General features: G+C 55.4%; 1 protein-coding gene across 1 annotated transcript in view; it reads left to right on the top strand.

Annotated features, from left to right (window-relative positions):
- The window catches only part of IGSF21 (immunoglobin superfamily member 21), an 87,219-nt gene extending 70,093 nt beyond the window's left edge, over positions 1-17,126 (top strand). Inside the window, exons 3-10 of the mRNA XM_050909239.1 lie at positions 7,733-7,854; positions 11,359-11,477; positions 11,709-11,824; positions 12,085-12,532; positions 15,811-15,896; positions 16,125-16,317; positions 16,433-16,471; positions 16,899-17,126. Of these exons, the coding sequence (XP_050765196.1) occupies positions 7,733-7,854; positions 11,359-11,477; positions 11,709-11,824; positions 12,085-12,532; positions 15,811-15,896; positions 16,125-16,317; positions 16,433-16,471; positions 16,899-16,972 (1,197 nt within the window). The 3' untranslated portion in view covers positions 16,973-17,126. The remainder of the gene's footprint in view (positions 1-7,732; positions 7,855-11,358; positions 11,478-11,708; positions 11,825-12,084; positions 12,533-15,810; positions 15,897-16,124; positions 16,318-16,432; positions 16,472-16,898) is intronic.
- The last annotated feature ends 737 nt before the right edge of the window (positions 17,127-17,863 follow it).

Below are 17,863 nucleotides of genomic sequence, written 5' to 3'. Positions count from 1 at the left end.
GCTCTTCAAGCCTCCCCCAAAAACCTTTCTGCTTCCCATCCCTGTCCCCAAAATACTCACGGATGTGGCATGCTGATCTGGAGCAAAGCAAGACTTATAGTATCTGGTTTTATTTGGGGAGGGGGGATTTGGAACCTGTAGCTTTCCCCCCTACCAGCATCACTCCCATCTGCACCGAGCCTGGATCCGGCCTCAGATATAACGGTCCAGGGCAGTATTTTTGGCTTTGTCCAGGGAATTTCAGGATAAGCTGCCAAACACAAATAAAACCCCCACAGTGGTTTGAGCAGAGAAAACTTAGAAGTTTTCCAGGATGGGGAAAAATCTCAGCTCTTTGCTTGCACGTTTGCTTGCGGAGGAGGCGAAGAAAGAGCTAACTGGGCCGGTGGTGTCGGATGAAGCGGCCGCCCTTTGCCAGAGGATATTTTTTCTTGGTTTTACTGTCTTGTTTCTGCTCCCCGAACAAGGAGCATCTCCGCCTTAAAGCTCTTCCTCACATCCAGGCAGGTTTAAAAATAGGAAAAGGTGCTCTCTGGATTGATATATATTCAGTTGCCGGAGCGTGGTGCATGCACAGGAGTATTTCCATCAAGTCCTGGCTGTTGTTTGCTATAAATATGTGTATTTAGGTGTGTAGGGGATACAAGCAGAGAAATATCAAAATACAAACCAAAAACTGTCCCGAACCCTAAATTGCAACTGCCTTCGTCTCCCTTATTTTGGGGAGGAGGCTTTTTGCACGATGCTCCTTCCGCCAGCGCTGCCATCTCCGCTGGGTTTTTCCTTCCCTTTTCCACTCGGTAATATTGGATTAACCCACTTTCTCGCGAGCTGGGGCTGGATTTGCATAATCCGCCCTGTGCGGAGGGATGCTGGAGCCCTCGGCGAGAGGATGACGCGCCGGGGCGGCCGAGCACATTACGCTCCGAGAAACCATGGAGAGAGTGGGAGGGCAAAAAAATAACCCAGCTTTTATTTTTATCACTGCAAATACCTCTTTCTTCCAGGTTTTTTACCCCTCCCCTTCCCTTTTTCTCCTTTCCCAGGGAGCTTCCCGCATTCAGAAAGTTGAGTTTTTCATAGAGCATCTCGGGATTTCCCAAATTCCCTCCTGATTTTAAGGGGTTTTCCCCTTTTTTTCCCCCCATCTTGTCTCGCTCACGGACTTTTGCAGCTGCCCAAACCCCGAGTCGCGGCTCCCCCGTGCAGGAGGTGACAGATGGTCTCAGGCGAGCTGGGGTGGAGATGCTGGGGCTGCGGAGTTATATTTATACCATTTGTAAATCATCCTAACAGCAGCTTTGTGAGCGGCACCGGAGCGGTGGAGCACGGTGGTGTGGGGACTCGCTGGGGCTCCCGTTTCCCTCGGTTTATTTTACCGGGAGCAGAGTGAGCTCGTTGAGTTTAAGGATGCAGAGCTGCTCCAGGGGCGCAGGTCGGGTCGCAGGGCAGGGAAGGCAAAAGAGAGGGAGTGCGGCAGCAAACTCAATGGCAGCAGTTTGGTGTAGGGCATAGGTGGGTGCATAACCCGTTGGGGTGGGTGCATAACCCATGGGGTGGGTGCATCACCCATGGGGTGCATGCATGACTCATTGGGAGCGTGCGTAAGCCATCAGGGTGTAGGGTGGGTGCATAACCCGTGGGCTGCGTGTGTAACTCATCGGGAGCGTGCGTAACCCATCGAGGTGTGTGCATAACCTGTTGGGAGCGTGCAAAACCATGGGGTAGGTGCTTAACCCACTGGGGAGCATGCATAACCCATGGGGTGCATGCATAACCCGTCAGGAGCATGCATGACCCATGGGGTGGGTGCATAACCCGTCGGGAGTGTGCATAACCCGTCGGGAGTGTGCATAATCCGTGGGGTGGGTGCATAACGCGTCAGGAGCGTGCATAACCCATGGAGTGTGTGCATAACCCGTTGGGGTGCGTGCATAACCCGTTGGGGTGCGTGCATAACCCATGGGGTACGTGCATAACCCATCAGGGTGCATGCATAACTTGTCAGGAGTGTGCATAAGCTGTCAGAAGCGTGCGTAACCCATCAGGGTGCATGCATAACCCATGGGGTATGTGCATAACCCATCAGGAGTGTGCATAACCCATCGGGGTGCATCCATAACCCATGGGGTGCATGTGTAACTCATCGGGAGCGTGCATAACCCATCAGGGTCCATACATAACTCATCAGGAGTGTGCATAACCCATCGGAGTGTGTGCATAACCCATCAGGGTGCATGCATAACCCGTCAGGGTGCATGCATAACCCAGCGGGGTATGGGATGCATGTGTAACCCATTGGTGTGCATGCATAAGTTGTTGAGAGCGTGCATAACCCATCAAGATGGGTGCATAACCCGTCGGGTGCATGCATAACCTATGGGGTGCATGCGTAACCCGTGGGCTAGGTGCATAACCTGTTGGGGTGTGTGCACACCGAGGCTGAAGGCTTGAGGCGTAAAGGGGCTTCTTAGCGTGGGTAAGGCAGGTAAAACCCCACCGAGAAGCGCCGCACTGCAAACGAGCACCCCCCAGGCCCCGTCTCCAGCAATTCCCCTGGGAGCCCCATGGCCGAGGGACGGTGAGCAGGGGTGGGAGCAAGGGACAGTGTTTTTCTCAGGTCAGGAAGCTCCTCGGCATGAGCCGCCGCTCCGGGGTCGCTTGAAATGCAGAAGACTCGAGGAGACCTGGGATGAGCAAAGGGGCTTTTTCAAGGCGTAAACAGGAACATGCACCATCTGCAGAGGTGTTAATTAATATCCAGCCACCCCCCTCCACAGTAAATTCATCTCCAGAAGGTGTGATTTGCCCGAGAACATGTGCAAACATGGGCCTGAACCCCTTGCACGTTAGGCAAGTGCCCAAAAACCCTTGCAGGAGATGAGGGGTGGTGGCATCCTTGCAAACGAGCTTGTAATGAGTTCGGAAAGACACGGAGCTGTCAAGCTGTTAGCTGGCTCCCATCGCAGGCGTCTCGGGGGTCGCGCTCGAGACCTGATTAGTATGGTCACTGCCACGCCGCAGCAAGGGCTGGGGAGGGAGAAAATTACTTTTTGCAGCAGTGCTGAGCTCAAAAAAAAAAAAAAAAAAAAGTAACACACAAGCGCGAGAGGGAGGGAAAATCCTCTGAGTCTCTGTTCTGGCTCTGTACAGACATCTGGCAGCGGCGGGGGACGCAGGCAGCCGGCAGCAGCCAGCCTGTACACACAGCCGGGGGCTCGGATGAGGTGATGGTAATTGCAAAAAAGTGTTTTGCAGATTTTTGGTGGCAGGCGAGGGCCGGGCGTGATTCCCCGGCGGAGAGCAGCACTCCCACGCTCGCTGTCCCTCTGCCCGGCGGGGACTGGGGGCTTGGCCTGAGGGTGTACGGCAGTGAGAGCTGGGGATGGAGGGGAGCCCTTGGGTCCAGGGGGAGTCGCGCTGCCTCGATTAATTAGAGTTTGGCACTCAGTCTAATTAGCAAGAAGAATAACTCAGAGCTGGGGCTGATGTTGCTGTCTGCAGCGCCCTTGCACAGGCATTGCTCTCCGTAGCATCCGTGGTGCACAGGCATTGCTCTCTGTAGCACGCATCATACACAGGCATTGCTCTCCGTAGCACCCATGGCGCATGGGTGTTGCTCTCTGTAGCACCCATGGTGCATGCGCATTGCTCTCTGTAACACCCATCATACACAGGCGTTGCTCTCCGTAGCACCCATGGTGCACAGGCATTGCTCTCTCTAGTGTCTGTGGTGCACGGGCATTGCTCTCCGTAGTGTCTGTGGTGCACGGCATTGCTCTCCGTAGTGTCTGTGGTGCACAGGCATTGCTCTCCGTAGTGTCTGTGGTGCACGGGCATTGCTCTCCTTAGCATCCATGGTGCACAGGCATGGCTCATTGTAGCACCCATGGTGCACGGGCATTGCTCTCCGTAGCACCTATGCTGCACAGGCATTGCTCTCTGTAACGCCCATGGTGTACGAGCATTGCTCTCTGTAGCACCTATGGTGCACAGGCATTGCTCATTGTAGCACCCATGCTGCATGGGCCTTGCTCTCCATAGCACCCATGCTGCATGGGCCTTGCTCTCTGTAGCACCCATGCTGCACTGGCATCGCTCTCCATAGCACCCATGCATAAGCGCTTCTCTCCGTAGCACCCATTAATGTGGCCTTTGCAGGCAAGGGGACGTACACCATGTCCTCGTGGGTCCCCCTTATCCCATTTGCAAGCTGTTCTCCCCATCCTTCGTGCAACAGCTCTTGTTTTTAAGCTCCCCGGCTCGGTGTGCGGGATTGCCAAGCATTTTGCTCCGTCGAGGGGCTCATCGGGCCGGTCCCCGCCCGGCAAATGCCCCAGGGCTCCAAAACCCGTGGCCATGGCAAGCGGGGGCCGATGCATTACAGATGTTGGCGGTGCCGCTCGGAGCCGCCTGATCGATGGTGACAAAGCGCGGTCCCCGCAGGGACTTGCTCTGCCACTGCCCATTAGGAGAAATGAGACGTTACAGCTCCGGCCGGCGTCTCCCGCAGTGGCTCCGAGCGGGAGATGTTGCTGGTGACAGTGATAAAGTCACTGCTCGCAGCAACATCGGTTCCAGGGGAGGGGGAAGACGGGGTGGAGGAGCCAAGCGAAGGGCACCCGACGTGCTGAGGCTGTTGCAAGCCCTTCCTACACCGTACGATGCTGCTGGGAAAGCCCAAAGCCTTGGCAAATTTGGGGATGCTCGGAAGGAGCAAGGCTGGAGGCGCCGGGATGCTGCTTGTTAGCCCTCGCTCCTGGAAAGCATCCCCCAGAAATTTGCAGCCCCCTCCCAATTTTCAAGCCAACCCAATTCACGGCGGGTTGTGCCTCTGATTTATAAACCTGCTCCCCTTTAGGGAAAAATCTCGAGTTCTACAGCTGCAGAGAAATCCTCTAAAACCTGAGCAAAGCTGCTGATGGAGAGATCTTGGGCCGGTGACTGCGAGAGGTCTGACTTGTGCCATTCATCTACACACCGGCTGGGTCGTCTCTGTGCCTCGGAGACGATAATTTAAATGTCAGTGTGGGGAACTCTTCTAATTCCTCATGCTCAGGCAGGGAGAGAAGGTCACAAGCATCAGCAGAGTTTATTGAGCTCTCTATTACCGCTGGGCGAGAGCATCGCTCCGGCTCTGGGGAGGCAGTGGGGAGCCCGGGCTGCGCCTCCCAAAATTGCATGACCCTCTTGCAGTATCAATTTGATCGTGCATGTGGTTTAGTGATGCTGGGGAGCGGGGGTACCAGCATGGGTGCTGCCCTTTGGGGGATGGAGATAGGTCGCGGTGCTCATTCTGGGATCAAACCATCCGGGTTTGGGCAAATAAATCAACTCCTCTGTATTTTTGGAAGGCAGATTTGCCGCCGGCGGCGTTTTGGGTGGCTCTGAGCAAGGTAGGACCGAGCGGTCCAGCAAGTTCAGGGTGGGAGGAGCTGAGCTGAATGCAGATGCTCGAGTGAACTGGGGAGGGAGGCAGAAAAAGAGCTAAAAAAGGGGTTTTCCAGCGTGATACATTTTTCCCAGTGGTTGCGACATGGGCTTGGGCGCAGCCTGGGCATGCTGCAAACCCCGGTGCTGCTCCCCCGAAGCACGGTAAGCATTGCAGTCACCCCTTGCAGCCCCTTTAGGATATTTTCCCTCTTGCCATAGCAAGTGCTTGTTGCCTTTGCTTGGAGAAAGGGTGTAAATTCAGCTCCAGGACGAGGGTGGTTGAAGGAGGCCAGACTGGAGCCCAGTACCCCTCACCCTCCTGGGGTGATGCCTCATGCCCCAGGGTGCTGCGGAGACCTCCTGTCCTTTTACAAGCCGCTTTGTCCTCCAAAATCCCTCCGTTCCATCCCCTTGGTCCCCCATCCATCACTCCCCAATGCTTATCTTAACTCACCGAGCATCCCGGCGAGAGGCTCTGGCAATATTAATGGTGCCAGCGTATTTTGGGGACAGCAAACCCGCCGGGTCACGGGCGAGGTGAGAGCGACGGGGGGAGAGGTGGGGGGGGGAGAGCTGCCTCCGCGACAGCGGGAAGGAGCAGGAGGTTAATGTCTCCCCGCGCAGTGGCAATCGCCGGGTTTTTGTCAGGAATAAGATTTTTACTGGGGTTTATAAATAATGCAGCAGGCAGCCTCGGGCTGCCTCAGCTCAGCTCCGGTGCCTTAAATGTGCCTTTTCCTCTCCCTGCGCCCCTTTTCCTCCCGCTCCTCGGTGTGGGTACATAATTTGGGGCAATCACCATCGGATGCTGCTGAATTATCATTTGGTTTTTTTCCCCAGCAAGAAGCGTTGGGCTTGGCCGCTCCCGCACCCCCATGGGTTCACCAGCAACTTTATACGTAGCTCCTCTCCAAAAAAATTGCCCCCAGGGCACAGATAAAAGGCTGAAAGTAGGTCTAATCCCTGGAGAGAGACTATTTTCTGTGCGCCTTTTCATAGGAGCCTATTAACTGCCTGTAATCCCCCAAGGATGTGACCAGGCTGCGGCATCTTCCCTTGCTGTGCATCCTCGGGGGGGGATGCGAGGGGTCCCGGGGGCGAGCGACAGCGTGAGAGATGCTTTTGAGCTGCGATTTTTCCCGTTCCCATCCTCAGATCGGATTTGGTGCTTTCCTGCTTTGCCCACATCTGTCCAGATGTGCTGGGGAACTCCTGTGGCTGCAAGCTCCTGGTCCGTGGGCATCACCCCCACCGCTCCCTGTGCCCTTCTACCGAGCATCCCTCCTTGCAGCAACTGCTCTGCTGCCTCCCCAAAATAATCCCTGGAAAACCCTTTGAGCTGATAGACGAAGAGCTTCTCGATCCGGGAGCAGCTCCAAGGTTTCTCCCCAAACCCACCCCGGGGCGCAAATAAGTCGGGAAAAATCGGATGCGTCCTTGAAAACTTCCCCTTCGTTCCCAAGGCCAGAGATTTACGGCTCTGATAATTCTTCTTGCAGTGCTTTATCCCACGTCCGTGCCAGCGTGTATTTTCTTTGCAATAAAAGCCTCAGCCTCGGCGAATAAATTTGAAGAGGCGCTTTTAGTGACAGCTTTTTTCACCCCCCCTCCTCTTCCTTTTTGCCATTAAAAAAAAGGGGGAAAAGAGAAAATCTGGAATCACAGTTGAGTTTTGCCCAAGCAGGGAGAGAAGTGCTGGGTGGGGAGAGTGGGTCTCCTCCCCAAGAGATGCTCGTTTTGGGGGGTTAATCCCCCAAATCCCCTTCTCCTGTGCCTGGCCTTTTAAAAAAAAGACTATTCTAACCCTCTGATGGATCAATCTGAGCTATTCTAGCCCCAAAATGTGCATCTCCCCTCTGCATTGCTTTCCTCTGCCTTTTCCTCCTTCATTTTGCACTAAACTTTGCTCCTCACAAGAGGGGGAGATAAATCTGAAGGCACTGGGGGACACAGGGAAGAAATGAGTCCTCCCTGGTCCTAAAAAGAACCTTTTTCCACTTAAAAATTACAACCCCAGCAAGCAGCTGGAGATAGGAGTTGGTGATGCGATAACCGGACAGAAACGCGCGGGTTTTGCTTTTAGTCTCAGCGGGCTCGTAATAAATAGTATTTATGAAATCTTAATTAAAATATTGCAAAGAAAAATACGGCAAATAAAATGTTGCAAATAAAAATATTAACAATATTAGAAATAAAAACATTATTTTAAAAATTAAAAAGCGAGTGCAAAGCTGCCCGTGCATTTGCAAAAGTGACCACAGGCGTCTCATCTGTGGGTTTGGGGGTTTTTTTGTTGCAGGTCACCGACGGTGGCACCATCAAGCAGAAGATCTTCACCTTCGATGCCATGTTCTCCACCAATTTCTCGCACATGGAGAATTATCGGAAGAGGGAGGATCTGGTCTACCAGTCCACCGTGCGGTAAGTCACCCCGATATTGCCTCCTTCGGCACGCCGGCTGCTTTTTAATGCCTAGTTTTAGGAATTTTTCCCCATTTTGGGGCAGTTGAGGGTGTTATGGTGATACTCGATGCGTCCTCTTTGGCTGTCGGTGGGGATTCATTGCACTGCAAAGAAATTATCGTCCCTTAACGCACCGTCACCGAATATCCGAGGTCTGTCCCTATGGTCCTGCTTGTCCCTAGGGAAAAGGTGACATCGGTGGAGATTTCCAGGGGTGAAAATGGGCAGAGAAAAACAAGGCTTGGGAAAAAAAAAACACACACAAAAAAAATATATATTAAAAAAAACAGGCGATGTGGAAGCTTGTCTTTACTTTTCTTCCAAGTGCGAAATCACTTGCCGGAGTGTCAGCTTTATTACTAATTACACACTTGCTTTATTGCCAGTGTTATAAAAACAAAACTGGAGCCTGAAAAAAATGTCAGGGAGAGGCTTAATTCAAGGCAAAGAGGCTGGGGTGAAGTATTTATTTTCTGTGATTTTTTTTTTCCCCCGCCTTTGTTTCCTTTTTAAATTAGAATTTGCTAATCGGATTTCAAAGCTCGTTTTTCCCAGCGTGGGGTAATAAAAATTCTGTGTACGGTGGGGAAAATAGAGTCGTTTCCTCGAGGTGATGTGATGCTTTGCACCTGCAAAGGTCTGTGGATGGGTTGGAAAGGGCTTGGCATCCCGTCGGATGAGCGTGTGTGCAAGTGTGAAATTCTTTGTAATTCTTTGGAATTTGTATTTTGGGGGATTTTTTGCTGTTTTTTCTGCTACACTCAGAGCTATTTGTTATTGTAAGCAAGAGCAATTGTGTTAGATGGCTGCATGGGATTAAATGTGAATATAGAGTGGAGAAGAAGCAGAAAGCAGAGCTGGAGAGCAGATGATCAGGGGTTGCTCAGGAACATGCGCAGAGCTTGCTCCAGGGAGGCTCAGGAGATGCTTGGGATGCTCAGGGGAATACTCCGAGGATGCTCAGGAGGGTCAGGAGATGCTTGGGATGCTCAGGGTTGCTCAGGATGCTCAGGGGTTGCTCAGGATGCTCAAGGTTGCTCAGGAGGATGCGCAGGGCTTGCTCAGGGATTGCTTAGGGGGATGCTCAGAGGATGCTCAGAAGGCTCAGGATGCTCAGAGGTTGCTCAGGGGCTGCTCCGCTCCTCAAGTTTTGCTTCCCCAGGAAGCACAGGCTCTGCTCAGCCGCTTGCTCGGTTGTTGTACAAATTTCTGACACGACTGATTATTGTTTGGAGGACGTTTTGGCAACTTCACAAACGAATTACACATTCCCTAGCTCAACAGCCTTGCTTTCCTGCCATAAACCCAGCGGTTTCGCTCGGCGCTGGATTTGGCCGTTGCTCTCCTCTAGCAGGAAGCACCGGAAAAGTTGGGGAATTAAACCCGAATAAAACATCCCCTTGTGCACGGAGCGAGACATCCCGACCACGAGCATCCCTTGAGCAAGGGACAAGGACGTCGCACCGTCCCAGCGAGGCAAAGCAGCTGCTTTTTTTTTGGCTCAAAACCCTCCATTTTTCTCCCTTTCGCCACATATTGTAGAACTAATAGAATTTGCAAGCAGAAAATTTCACTGCCCTAGGACCAAGCACTTAAAAGCATCGGTAATCATCGGCACAGCGCCGGCAAATCGTCCATGGAGTCGGGGATGTTCTCGGTAAAAGTCTTTTCACGTGGTTGCCTTTTTTCAGAGGTAAACAGTAACTTGCCTGGGGAGAAAGGAGGTATTTCTCGGAGGGTATGAAAAGAGCTTGTTTTCTGAATTGTTGGCTTGATGCTTTTTTTTGGAGAGGGGGTGGGGAGGGTGTCCTGTCTTATTTTTGGGCTCTGGTGAAGAAGAGGAGCAATATTGGGAAGGGTTTGGTGATGGGTCAGTCGCTTCCCAGCCGTTCCCACTCAGGTTTTCTCTCCCTTTCATTTTACCCTTCTTGTATTTTCATCTTTTTTTTTTAATCTTTGTAATGGCATGGTCACGTTGGTGCCGTCCCACGGAGCGTTATCCCGGGCGGCACGGCTCTTATCTGCGCGGCGCAGAGGGCTGCCGGGGCTGCCTCTTTTCATACCGGCTTTGAACGCTGCCTGCTCAGATGTGAAGAGCAAAGCCGGGAGATAGCCAACTCGGGATTTTTATTTTTTTTTTTTTCCCTCCTCTGATTAAAAACCCACCCTCGTCGAGTAAGGCACTGCTTTATGAATATCTATATCTTTTTTTTTTTTCCTTATTTCCAGCATGCTTAGAGGACGCAAAGGACACGACAGGCAGCTTTTTGGCTTTGCAAAGCTGGGGGTCCCCTCTCTCTGGTCCCTAGCAATCGCAGAAGTGTCAAACCGACCCAATTAGGACCATTTTACACTCAAATCCGCAGGCAAACCCAAAGGGCTTGTCCTTCACGGCGAGGGGCAGCCACCGGGATGGAGGGGATCCCCAGCTTGGCGGGGACCGAAACCGCTCCTGCGTGCCGCTAACGAAGGGTGTGGATGATTTCCCGCTCCGTGCGTGGGTAGTTAGAGGCTGGAACAGATGGCGGAGGCTTAGTTGAAAGCGTTGCGGCCATTAAAAGGAGCTGCCAAGCGACTGTTCGCTTTGACGGGGGCTTGTTTGTGCTGGCGGGGGGCTCGCGCGGCGAGGAGGAGGTGTGGGAAGGCAGCCAGGGGCTTTCGGAAAGGATCCGGCAAACTAGCGCCGGATTTCCGTCCCCCCCCCAACTGGGGAAGCCCTGCGAGGTGCATGCCTGGGTTTGTCCAGAAAAGTGGGGGGGTTTTAAGCTGGGGGTGCCTTGCCGGGTGCTCCGTGCGGGACTTGCCCCCATCCTTATTGCCGTGGTGGGATGCTGCCAGCCGGCACAGCAGGATGATGCTGCCGACCGGCGAGGTGGGATGCTGCCAGTCAGCAAAGCGGCTCCTTTGCAGCCGGCATGAGCATTTCCACCTCCAGCAGCACCGATCCTTTTGCACATGTCTTCCTCTCCTGTTTTTTTTTTATATCTGTATGAAGAATCTAGGCAATGTATCAATCGAAGCGTGCTCTGGGTTTGCTTGGAGTTTGGGCTTTTGACGCTTTTATCCGCCGCGCTTTGCTACAGCCGTTGCGTCGCCCAAGCAGTCTGTAACGTCCGGTGCCGAGCCTTTAACATCGGCATTTCGCAGGCGTTTAATGTCCGTGCTTCGCGGGATTTTGCTCTCGGCGGTGCCTTTACCTCCCATACGCTTCTCCTTTCGATAATGCAATTACTTACCCTCCCAAGGAGCTGTCAGTGCCGGTAAACTCCAGCTGCTAAACTGCATTACACAGCTCTCTCCTGCAGCCTTTGCAGTTATTAATAGTTTATTGATCCCCCTCGCTGGCGAAAAGCAACCCCATCCGACGCCTTGATATCCAGATGCTGACCGCTGCATCCTCCGGGAAAATGGGGTCGGGATGGAGGAGGGGAGCAAGTGGCGAGCCCTGCCTCTCTTCCCCAGCCTCCCTGAGGTTCGCATTTCGGACAACGGTCCCTACGAGTGTCACGTGGGAATTTATGACCGAGCCACACGGGAGAAAGTGGTCCTGGCCTCCGGGAACATATTCCTCAACGTGATGGGTGAGTGCAGCCCCCGGCTGGGTGGGACCGGAGGGGAAAGGGCTGCGGGGTCTCAGGGTGGGGGGACAGCAGGGATTTGGCTCATTTTCCCATCCCCAGGGATGGAGATGGGGACGAGGATGGGGATGAGGATGGAGATGGGGATGAGGATGGGCATGGGGAGGGGATGGGAATGGAGATGGGTGGGTGTCGAGGACACCGTGCTAATGCCCCGGCTCTGCTCCCCGGCAGCTCCTCCGACGTCCATCTCGGTGCTCGCCGCCGACACGCCGGCACCCTTCAGCCGTTACCAGGCACAGAACTTCACCCTGGTGTGTGTGGTCTCCGGTGGCAAGCCCGCCCCGCTGGTGAGCCCCCCGGGGGTTTTTCATATATACATATGAAGCAAACATAAAAATATATATACATATAAAGTATATATGTGCTGCTTTTGGAGGCAAAATAAGGCAACTAGCTGCCTGTTACCCAAATCTTGCCCTGCAGCATCTTTCCATGGGGACCTTGGGAAGGAGCTCCATCCGAAGCTACCCGAGGGGACGGGATGCTGGGGATGTCCGGGGTGGTGGCTGTCCCCACCAGGCTCACCGTCCCTTTTGTCCCCATGCAGGTGTACTTCAAGCGGGACGGGGAACCCATCGAAGCCACCCCGCTGCCGGAGCCACCGGCCGGCGCCGGGAGCTGGGCACCCCGTAACCTCCTTCACCGTGACCTGGATGACACCAAGGTGCCGAAATCGCTGGCGGCCGAAGGGGAGGTGGGAGGCGGGCGACCCCCGGCTACGGCGGACCCACCGCGGGGGCTGGCGGCCGAGCGGGGTCCTGTCACCGAAACCATCCCCGAAACGGTGGTGAGCCGGGAATTCCCGCGATGGGTGCACGTGGGGGAGCCCATCTACTATTTCCGCCACACGCACGCGCCCGTCAGCGATGGGACGGTGGAGGCGCGGGCCACCCTCACCTGGACCCTGAACCCCCAAATCGACAACGAGGCGCTCTTCAGCTGCGAGGTGAAGCACCCGGCGCTCTCCATGCCCATGCAGTCCGAGGTGACGCTTGGTAAGCGCGGCCGCCGCGGCTGGGTTTGGGGGGTGTTCTTGGCTTTTTTTGCACTTTTTTTGCCCCCCCTATTTTTTTTTTGGTACTTTTTGCACTTTTTGCTTTTCTTTCGGGGGTTTTCAGGCACCTGCAGGCCAAAGCGGGGTGCCACGTAGAGCTGCACCAATGATAGGAGGCGGCGATGTCACGGCTCCCCAAAAGTAGGGGTGAGGGCAATGGATTTTGGGGGGGTGGGGGGTCCATCAGGCAAGAGAAGGGATTTGCTGTGTGTTGTAGGGGAGGCAGAGCATGGGGGGGCTGCAGGGGTGCAGAGCAGGAGGGTGAGGGCAGTTTGGGGAGGTGAGCCGGGGCTGGGTGCTAGCAATAGGGGTGCTTGTGGAGGGGTGCCATGGGGTCTTATGGGGTGCAGAGCCCCTCATGCATAGGGAAGGAAAGAGGCTGCGAGGCTGCTCTCTCCTAAGCCCTCATAGCCTCAGGGTGCCTCGTAAAGGGGAGCGAGCCCTGGTCCTGAAGAGAGGGGTGCAGGGGGCCCCCCCAGCCATGGGGGATGTTATAGGGTGGGATTTGCTGGGTTGACATAGGGCTGGGGTTGGGAGGGGGCTGTAGACTCAGATAAATGGGGGTTTGGGGGATGTGTGGGGCTGGTAGGGGGGTAATGAGGTTCCTGGGGTATCAGAGCAAGAGAGAGATGTCAGTGGCAGGGGGTAATGTAGGCACAGCCCTAGATTCTGGGGCGTCCATGCCAGGAGAAGCCCCCTCAGTGAGAAGGGGATGGGTGTTTGCATGTAGTGGGGAGGCATAGGACCAGGGCAGGGAGAACAACGAGGGGCTGGTTTAGGGGGGAGCCAGGGCTGTGCTGGGTGTAGGGATGAGCAGGGAGGGGGGTGTTAGAGCTGGGGGTGGGCGCTGTGTTGGGGGAGCTGGTGTTTGGTGGGTCTTTGCCTTGGTTACCTGCAGGGCAGGTGGGGAGGTGGTATAGCCCCTTAGTGTTACATCTATAAGGTGTAACTCTGGGAGAAGATGGGATGGAGGAGCTCCTCTGGACTGGAGTCACGTTGGGGACAGGGGACACCTTCACCCCACAGTGACGTCACCTCCATCCATCTATACCTAGTCCCAGGAGACCCAAGGACATGCCATGACCCTTGTGGGCCATCACCCTTGTTGGCCATCACCACCCAACTCATCCCAGTGGGGATTGCTGGGGAGGGGGCTGGCAAGGCCCCGGCTGTGTTAGGATGTGGGATTGAAGCCAGGGCCTCCCTGTTGGCTCCCAGCATGCCCAGGACCCTAGAAGAGCAGAAGGTCCTCAAGTGACCATGGGAGCCAGGGAACAGGTTAGTTAGTGGGGGCCCCTCTCTTTTGCCCCACACAGTCTCCCACTCTGGCTGGGCAACTTGTCCTCAGGTAAGGCTGGGGCTCCCCTACCTTCTCCTGGTTCCCCGTCAGAAGAGGCTGAACTCTCCACTGGGCTTGCTCCAGCTTCAGGGCACCCTCCTGGGCAGACTGCTCCAGCCTTCCTCCCCTCGAGCCGGGTGGAGAAGACTGGGCTTTGCTCCTGGCCAAGTAGGGCACTTGGCTCGCTGCATCAGCAATGACGCACCATCTCCTGGAGAGCTTCGCCTCGTTGGCTTTCCACCTATCTTTGGCAAGAGCTTCAGTGTGCGCAAGCCTCTCAATGCTGGTGCTCCGTCTCTTCAGCTCATCAACCACCTCAATTAGTGGGAGGCTGGCGGTAATGAGGAGGTCAGCAGGAGGTTAGCAGTCAACAAGGAGGGCAGCAGCTCTCTTGCTAATAGAAGGCCCTCCATTATCCGTTCCTCCCTACTGAGCATTAAAGCTCTCTCTTAGCATACAACCAGCCAAAAAAGTCCTGTGTTTTCACACCTTCTGCAGCTCATCAGGCTTAGGTGTCCGCTCTCTGGGGCTCCCCATGAGGCCAAGACCTTGATGGCTTGCTGCTTTGACCCCAGTAGCTCCAATACCTGTAACAGCAAAGCTCACCCCACCCTGCCCACCCCAAATCCACAGCGCTCCTCATCCCCTAAGATGCCTCCAGCCTGTGCACCTCACTGGGTGCCCCACCACCACCATCCACACCCAGTGTTTTGGCACCATCACAGCACATCCCCTGTTAACCCCCTCCCTATATCTAAATAATATATATACAGTCTCAATAAAAGCCACACTGAAGCCAAGACAAACCACTTGCTTCAGTACCGAAAGATATTTAGGTACAGACCATGGCATGGTGTAATCATCTGCAGCCCATCACCCCTGCTCCAACACCAAAGGGTCAGATCCTGCATGGATATTGCAGTCCCGGCGCACAACCGTGGGCTCTGGCGTGTGTCCGTGCAGAGCATCCTGGGGCGCGGAGGCCCCTGCCAAGGGCTAGCATCCATCACCGCAGACCGATGTGCTTTCTGGTGGCTCTTCTTTCCCTTTGTGTCGTGCAGGGGTGCCGTCCAGGCTCAACCCGTCCCATCCACGGCGACGCTTGAATATATCAAAGGATGACACAAAGCACAACCTCCCTCCTGCCCGTTTTCCCCTTCGAGCCTGCAAAAGGCTCGTTCCATGCAAAGACCAGGCAGCTCCTGGGGCTGTCCCATCCCACCCATGGCCCAGGAGGGACATCCACGCAACCCCGACCCAGCTGGGAGCAAAGAGCAGACCTGGCGTGGTGTCACCCCACCATGGTTGGCTGCATCGCTGCTTCTCCCTCCCCCCCCCCGCAATGCGCCGGGCAAGGGCACCCCAAGTCTGGCATGGGAAAAGGGGTGCCCTCTGCTTTAGAGGCCTTGCTTGGCATTTTGTGCCAGTAAGGCTTTGTCGCTGTCTCCCATGCTAACAGCGCTTGTGCGTGACTCACCGAGGCCACCTTGTCCTGGGGCGCTTTTCTGAGGTGCCCATCTCCATGGCTTCAAACCAGCCTGACCCCTCTCGACCCCTGTTTCAGAGCAGAGAGGGGCTTGATTAGGAAATATGTCCTTCACCACCAATGCATCCCATTGCAGTCATCTATCAATCTCACAGTCTTCCCATTCATCCACCTGCGGGGCTACGTGCCTGCCTGTCTATCATTCATTTGGATGTCTGTCTGTGTGTCCATCAATCACCCAGCCATCAGCTCCCCCCCACCGGGCTGGCACATGCCGTGCCACTCCCTCGCCACGATCGTTCATCAAACCATCATTAACCCCGGCGAAGGGCACCCACTGGCACTGGGAACCCCTCGCTCGGCTGATATCCCTTCTCATTCCCTTCCCTTGCAGTTGCTCCCAAGGGCCCGAAGATCACGATGACCCCGACAAGAGCCCGCGTCGGAGACACCGTGCGGATCTTGGTGCAGGGCTTCCAGGTCAGCATCCCCATCCATCCCCAGCGCCAGGTGACGACGCCGTCCCAATGGACGGCCTTGCATCCGCGCCAGCACTTTGTGGCGTTGGCTTGCTGGCCTTGGATTGCATCATAGTTCCTACACTGGTGCACCCCTGGGCATTTCGGCTGTACCCCGTCCTTGCTCCAGGCTCAAGACAGGGTTTGCTCACCCCCTACGCCCATCTCACAGCCCCCCATCTCCCTGCAGAACGAAGTCTTCCCCGAGCCCCTCTTCACCTGGACGCGGGTGGGGAGCCGGCTCCTCGATGGCAGCGCCGAGCACGACGGCAAGGAGCTGGTGCTGGAGCGGGTGCCGGCTGAGCTCAACGGCTCCATGTACCGCTGCACCGCCCAGAACCCCCTGGGCTCCACCGACACCCACACCCGGCTCATCGTTTTCGGTATGGCGGCACCGCAGGGGTCACCCCTCCCTCCACAAATCCTCACTCATCTCCCCCCCCCCCCCCCCCCCCCCCCAAAAGTAAAACTGTCTCTCTGCTATTTCTTTCCCATTAGAAAACCCAAATATTCCCAGAGGAACAGAGGACTCCAATGGTGAGTGGTGGTGGCGGCACTGGTATTTCAACCCAAAACCCGCCAGGGAGGGACGGACTGTGCAGAGAGCATCTCTCCTTGCATCACCCCAAGCCCTCAAGCATCTCTCCTTGCATTGCCCTAAGCCCTTGGCCATCTTCCCCTGCATCACCTCAAGCCCTTGGCCATCACCCCAAGCCCTTGGCCATCTCCCCTTGCATCACCCCAAGCCCTTGCCCTTGGCAGCAGGGATGTCCTTGCACCAAAAGGGGCCCTGCGGGTGCTCCCTGCAGCATCCCGGACCTCCTGCCTGCCCCACGCAAGCTCCGTAGCAAGTTTAGGAGGGAGATCCCCACCCCAAAAAAAGATGGTGACCCCATCCTGCTTTGAACCCAAGCGGTGAGACACGGCTCCCTAAAATCCCCATCCCTTTTCTTCTCCTGCCTAGGTTCACTTAGCGGCCACTGCGGCTTCAGACTAGTTTTGGCGCTCACCCTGACAGTGATCCTGGAGCTAACGTGAAGCCTCGCCTGCCTCTTCCTCCTCCTCCTCTTCCTCCGTACTGCTCCACCCGGCATTTACATCTCTGTCAATCGGTTCTCTCTCTCTCTCTTTTCTTTTTTTTTTTTTCTATACTATTTACAGTCTCGGTCTCTTTCTGTCTGTGTCTTGGCTTCCTCAGACAATTTAATTAAAAGGAAAAAGAAAAATCTCCCCCAGTAGAAGGCTGTGCTTAATGTTTTGCCTTGTGCCAGGGCACCCAGCACCGTCTTGGGGGACGCAGAGGCTCTGCAAGGTCTTGGAGTGGGGGGGGGAGGGCCTGGAAAAATCCATTTACACCATTCCCACTGCACCGAGCTTCTCCAGGTCTCAGCTCCCCAGGGTAAGGACCGCACGCATCCCAGCATGAGGGATGTTGGGGACGAGCCCTACTCAACCCGCACACACGCAGACGGCGGCACTGGGAACCCGAAAGCCACGGATCACCGGCCTTACCTGGACCTCGGCCAGGGCAAATCGGCTTTGCTGGAAGGCGGGTGCCGTGCACAACACTTGTCCCGGGCTGGACGGTCAATCTCTAGTGACAGGCAGCTCCTGACGCAAAATGTCAGCGCTCACACATGAGCGGGCAGCATGCGTCCCATCGTGCAGCGCCGAGGTGGAGGCACCAGCCAAGTTTAAAGCGTTGCACCTGCGTTTGGTCTGTGCCATCCTCTCCATCCCTCTTGGCTAATTGTCACCATGGAAACGGATAACGGTCCAGCACGGCCAGATCCTGGCCGTTCCTACAGTACCCTGTGCCACCGGGCATATCCCGGTACGGCATTAGTCCTGCTGCAGGACGGCTCTTGGCAAAAACCAGGTGGTTTTGGCCCGATCCTGCCCAGTGCTGGGGGATGCCGGTGGTTTGCC

The sequence above is a fragment of the Gymnogyps californianus genome, chromosome 21 (assembly GCF_018139145.2).
Source record: "Gymnogyps californianus isolate 813 chromosome 21, ASM1813914v2, whole genome shotgun sequence".
In the NCBI taxonomy this organism is placed as follows: domain Eukaryota; kingdom Metazoa; phylum Chordata; class Aves; order Accipitriformes; family Cathartidae; genus Gymnogyps; species Gymnogyps californianus.
Note: the sequence above shows the minus strand (reverse complement) of the source record. Positions and strands in the feature narration are given on the sequence as shown.